This window comes from Entelurus aequoreus, linkage group LG25 (assembly GCF_033978785.1).
Source record: "Entelurus aequoreus isolate RoL-2023_Sb linkage group LG25, RoL_Eaeq_v1.1, whole genome shotgun sequence".
In the NCBI taxonomy this organism is placed as follows: domain Eukaryota; kingdom Metazoa; phylum Chordata; class Actinopteri; order Syngnathiformes; family Syngnathidae; genus Entelurus; species Entelurus aequoreus.
The window spans coordinates 38664576-38670642 of NC_084755.1; the positions used below are offsets into that span (position 1 = coordinate 38664576).

At 40.9% G+C, this 6067-nt stretch overlaps 1 protein-coding gene across 2 annotated transcripts in view; it reads left to right on the plus strand.

Annotated features, from left to right (window-relative positions):
- The window catches only part of LOC133643010 (T-box transcription factor TBX18-like), a 7277-nt gene extending 1616 nt beyond the window's left edge, over positions 1-5661 (plus strand). The window contains exons 3-9 of one of the 2 annotated variants that reach the window (XR_009824635.1): positions 39-140; positions 732-903; positions 1301-1468; positions 3238-3302; positions 4371-4465; positions 4524-5244; positions 5348-5661. Coding sequence is in view for 1 of the 2 variants with exons in the window: in XM_062037425.1 (XP_061893409.1) it covers positions 39-140; positions 732-903; positions 1301-1468; positions 3238-3302; positions 4371-4465; positions 4524-5029 (1108 nt within the window). In the remaining variant the exon portion in view is untranslated. Of the gene's footprint in view, positions 1-38; positions 141-731; positions 904-1300; positions 1469-3237; positions 3303-4370; positions 4466-4523 lie in introns of both variants that reach the window. The other variant, XM_062037425.1, reaches the window with a different exon arrangement.
- The last annotated feature ends 406 nt before the right edge of the window (positions 5662-6067 follow it).

Below are 6067 nucleotides of genomic sequence, written 5' to 3' on the forward strand. Positions count from 1 at the left end.
GTGTAAAATGTGTGGCTAATAATGTGTTTTGGTTCCAGGCGGATGTTTCCTGCAATGCGTGTGAAAATGTCGGGTTTGGACCCACATCAGCAGTATTACATCGCCATGGACATTATTCCCGTGGATAACAAACGCTACAGGTATATTATTTTGCATGTGAAGACTGCAAATCGTTCCTGGTCTGCACAAACGGCGCTCGGCACTGTTGTTTAGTTCTTCCTTTTGGACAAAAATAAAAGCCTTTTGGACTTTTAACCTCTCCCCGCTGAGGTCAAAGAGGCAAATGTCGCTGTAACGCGCCCCCCCAAAAAAGCCTTTTGTGGTCATTTTTCAAAAGTAGGTTTACATAGTGAAGATTGTAGAGGAAAGTTGTTTAGTTGCAAGCGACTTGACGCGTAGTTTTACGCACCAGGAATGTGGTATCATTGGCCTGTACTGCGCACACGTTTTAAACATCGAGTGTGGAAAAAAAGAACGGTTTGCTTCACGCGTGACATTTTAAATACGCGAGCTGTGCGTGTCCATGACGTCATATTAAATACACACCGATTGACACCCATTTGTTTCGATGTCCTGTCCGTGCATATCATGAATCAATTTAAGTGGACGCCAACTTAAACAAGTTGAAAAACTTATTCGGGTGTTACCATTTAGTGGTCAATTGTACGGAATATGTACTTCACTGTGCAACCTACTAATACAAGTCTCAATCAACCAATCAATCAATGCAGGTACGTGTACCACAGCTCCAAGTGGATGGTGGCGGGCAACGCGGACTCTCCGGTGCCGCCCAGGGTCTACATCCACCCGGACTCGCCTGCCTCGGGCGAGACGTGGATGCGTCAGGTGGTCAGCTTCGACAAACTCAAGCTGACCAATAACGAGCTGGACGACCAGGGACATGTAATGTATTATTGTATTATCTTCATCATTAATATATCTAATTTATTGCGTGCATGTGTTACTTTAATTACATAAACATTTTCAAAAATAGCATATGTATTTCTACTAATTAGCCTGAGTTGAACAAAAATGTATTTTACAGTGAAAACAATTAAGGAACAGTATTTAAAAAAAAAAAAAGGTTCTTCCTTGGCTGATGCGCCCGACGCTTTGTGCATGTTACCTCATTTCTAAATGAAGGTTAATGTAGAAAAAACGTGGAAAAAAATATAGGTCCATCCTGCACGGATTCACACCTAATATGTGTTTTTCTAAAGAAAGAAAGAAAAACCGCCCAATTGCTACAAAGTAAAACATGCGCATGCGCCAAGTGCTAACACTGCGCTCCTCACACCAGATCATTCTGCACTCCATGCACAAATACCAGCCCCGTGTCCACGTCATCCGTAAGGAGTGTGGAGAGGAGTTGTCCCCAGTGAAGGCCGTCCCTGCCGGGGAAGGAACACACACATTCTCCTTCGTCGAGACCGTCTTCACCACTGTCACGGCGTACCAGAACCAGCAGGTATGTCTGGATGACCTGCACCATATACTGTAATGAACACGTTGGTCCAAACCACAGAATGTCAGCAGTAGATTTGACACATGGTTGACTACAACTGTACACCCGCATGTTCTAGAATGTTCCAGCAGCTGCAAAACACATAATTCCAAATTTTGCAAGTTTTTAGAAAAAACAACAACATTGTTTTGAATATAAAACAATATTTCTCATATTTTAGATACGCTATGACATCTTTATTTATTTATTGAGAGAATAAAGACAAATATATATATATATATATATCTATATATATATATATATATATATATATATATATATATATATATATATATATATATATATATATGTATATATATATATATATATATATATATATATATATGTATATATATATATATATATATATATATATATATATATATATATATATATATATATATATATATATATATATATATATATATATATATATATATATATATATATATATATATATATATATATATATATATATATATATATATAAATAAAATCACAACTAGATAACAGTCTCTTTCATATCCTTAAATATCCAATGAAATGCATGTATCTCCACACTTTGTTTCTTTTTGTCCTCAAACCACAAACATATTTTTTAATTAGTTTGCAGATTTGTATGAACTTTACTTTTTCTTTCTTTCTGCAGAGCCTGTAATTTTTGATATCATGATTCAAGCATTAGCTCATATTAAGAAAAATATCAACAATCCACAATCAGATTCAAGTGGGCTACTGTAATTATTGCATAACATTGATACTAAATGAAAAGCGTATGTCCCAATTTTGTGAAGTTTTAAGCAAAAAACAGCACCAAACAAAAGTAGTGCTCATATATCAAAATTGTGTCAGAGTTAATATTTATAAATGTATAATCCCACAACATTAGCAAAAGTATAATCAGATAAAACATTTTCAGTAGTGATTATATGTCACCATGTTGCCATTGATAATATTTCTACATTCATAATCTCGCAAAATTAGCAAAAGTAAACAAATATACACAGTAAACCCTTTTTAGAAATATAATTTGATATATTAGATGAAGAAAAATATCACAAATCTTGCATTAAAAATCCTGTATCAGATTCAAGAGGGCTACTGTAATTATTGCATAACATTGATACTGAATGAAAAGCATGTATGTCCCAATTTTGTGAAGTTTTAAGCAAAAAACACCACCAAACAAAATTTACATTTTTCAGTAGTGCTCATACATCAAAAGTGTGTCATTGTATGAATGCATAATCTCACAACATTAGCAAAAGTATAAACACATTAAAAAATTATATGTCAAAATGTTCTCATCGATAATATTTCTACATTCATAATCTCACAAAATTAGCAAAAGTAAACAAATATACACAATAAACCCTTTTTAGAAATATAATTTGATACATTGTATTCATGGCATTGTTAACAAACAATGATGTATTGTAAAAGTAACTTTGCTAATTGGCTGAAGTTAAATGATATATAAGTGGTGTTTAAGTGCAGCCTCACATCACAGGGTCATGCCTTGGAAGGAGCATTATTTTATTTTTTGAAAGCAACGGGTCACAAGTGTGCTGAAGAACAAACAGCACACTTTCGTCTAAATGCCAAGAGACAAAAAAAAAAAAAGCGGCATGCTGATATGTACAAGTGAGCGCTACACATAGAGAACACTATTTCTCCTGGCACGCCACACTTGTTGTCATAAGATTTTGGGGGATTTTTTTGTCTTTCTTTAGATAACAAGGCTGAAAATCGACAGAAACCCTTTCGCCAAAGGCTTCAGGGACTCTGGCAGGAACCGGTGAGTTGAGCTGGAGATTTTCACATCATCTGCTGCAACTGGGTCATGTTTGATATTCTTGCACGGTTGTGGCTTTTTTTTTTTTGTCACGGCTATTTCAGTCGGATATTACGGGAAGGGAAAGCTGGGCTTGCATTTATTTATCCTTCTCTCAAGGGAAGTGTGCACCGGTCTTCCTCGGAAAGTGAAAATCCACTCAGAGTGGAACTAATCAACTCTTACCACAGTATTGAGCAGATTTAATCTGGAAATGTGAGTCATTTCATCGCTTGGCGCTGTTAGGAGAAAGATTGGCCACAGATCCAAACCGAGCGTCCGATCCCAGCCGGGCCTCTGAAACAAAAACAGCAAAATAAGACGAAGAAGTCAAGTGTCTGGAGAAAAATCTGTACAAACACATTTGTGGACATATAGCGTATAAACACAGCATTAAAACAACACAGCAGTAAACCCCCAACAGTTTCCAAACAGTGAAAGGGGCGGGAAAGCAGCGGGGGACCAGAAAGACGACCCTGTCAAACTCAGAAAAAATGACCATTAAATATTACAGGAAGAGTTAAGCAGTTTGCTAAACAAACGTGCGCTCTGATAGGCTGCTTTAAGGCTTGTTTAAATGATCACCAAGGCTACGACCCCATGGGTGGTGGGGGAATGCTGAGGGGGTGACTTTTATCATCACGCTAACGAGGGCTAACAGAGGACTTGAATTAGGCCGCCATTCAAGCTCTCTCTACCGCACCTTAGAGGCCGGCGAGGCAGTTTGGTGAGGGCGGGTGTGGTGGGCAGGGGGGCTGGCATGGAGGTGGGGGGGGAGGTGGGTTAGTACCACCTCATAAATCCTCCCTGCAGCTTCCTGCTCCTTGGCCCTGATTGGCCCGTAAAAGCCGTGTGAAAGCAATTACCTCGGAGAGCCTGGTTGGCAGCAGCCAAGGGCGACGTGGCGTTTATGCCACTCATTACCCGCGGCCTGGAAGAAGATGGAGGGAGAGAGGGAGGGCGATGGCGGTCGACGTACAAGCTGGCGAGGTGGGGTTAGCGTGCAGATGTGTTAACATGATGTTTTTGCAGGATGGGTCTAGAGGCACTGGTCGAGTCCTATGCCTTCTGGCGACCATCTTTGCGGACGCTCACCTTCGAAGACATCCCCGGCATGGCCAAACAAGGCAAGTCTAAATGATATTGTCTGTAAGCAAGTTCTCATAATTGGTCCTTTTTCCATAGGAGTCCCAGGAGCTCATGCAGGTGTGGGCGTGTCCTCTCACCTGCTCTCCCCGTCTCCCTGCTCATCGCCCTTCCAGGTTTGCCCCCTCAGCCCAAGCGACTTCACCTGCAACCGCCCAGGTCTCCCACTCCACCGCTACAGCAACCCACCAGACCCTTTTCCCCCTTCCCGAGGCCCGTCGGCGTACGAGAGTGAAGCTTTCTGCTCCCTGCCCCTCCCGACGTCTCAACTCAGCTACCTGCCCTCCCCGCAGGGCTACGCCGGCCTGCGGCTGCACACGCCCCCTTACGGCCTATACGGCTACACATTCCCGCCATCTCCACGCCTTGCGGCCAGTCCTGACAATATGGCAAACGCCAACCAGCAGAACGCCCTCCTTGGAACGTCTCCAAGCGGGACGCTAACGGACAGCCTGGGCGTGCTCGCCGCGGGACAACAAGGCTTCTTGTTTGACTCTCGGACTTTAGGGGCGGGGGGCTCACAGGTCACTGCCCACATGGGCTGAACTTGGACATCTACATTTCTGCAGTCTCCAAAATCCAAATGACACTTAAAAGGTTCCGAACGGAGGAAACCATTGTGTCATTTGATAATACACCCCCATCTGATCTTTCGAGAACCTTCTGTCACATGTCCAGCCACACAGGAAGTGAGGCCTGGATGTTTTTACCGGGGCCCGACTGGAACTGATTATGGATGAAGGGGGCCCAGAGGCTTAAAGTGAGTACGTCATGGAAGTAGATCTCTGTGAACTCCGCCTTGTTTTAAGGTAAAAACTTCAGTATTCGTAATTATGATACAAAAGGTACATATTTTTTATAAGCACAGAACAAGAAATGTTTGGAGGAGAACCTACATTCTTCACCAGGAGCTGTTGCATACTAACATGAAGGACCACAGAAGGGAACAAGACCTATGTGTTGTACGTGTGCTTGGAAAACACAATGCTTTTGGCTCCATGGGACAGCACGCTCTGTATATAGCGGTAGGAAGCGGCGTGGAGGGAGGGTATACAATGGGCAGAGTGACCCTTGCACTTATGCACCTGCTTGGGCTCTTCAGATTGGGTCAGGTAGCGCCGGCCTTGAACTTTGTGGCCTGTCAGCGACTCTTTCGTTCTCTTACAAACTCTTTGGCCCCGTCCCTACAAATTATATATATATATATATATATATATATATATATATATATATATATATATATATATATATATATATATATATATATATATATATATATATATATATATATATATATATGCTGCATATCTATTCACGCCACAGCTTTTGTACGGGATTAATATAACTGACTTGCACGCACTGCCATTACACAAGTGTTGAGTTGTCATAGCAGCTTTGTTTTTATCTGAACCAATTACAACGTTTACAACATAAATGGTCTGTCTGTATTGGAGTGATAATCACACACAACCACACAGAGCATGTTTTCAGCCCAATTTAGTCGGATTGCACACAAAAACATAGTCATGAGTAGAATTATTTTATGAGTTATGTAAAAGAGTTTTAGAAAAAAAGTCAGACAA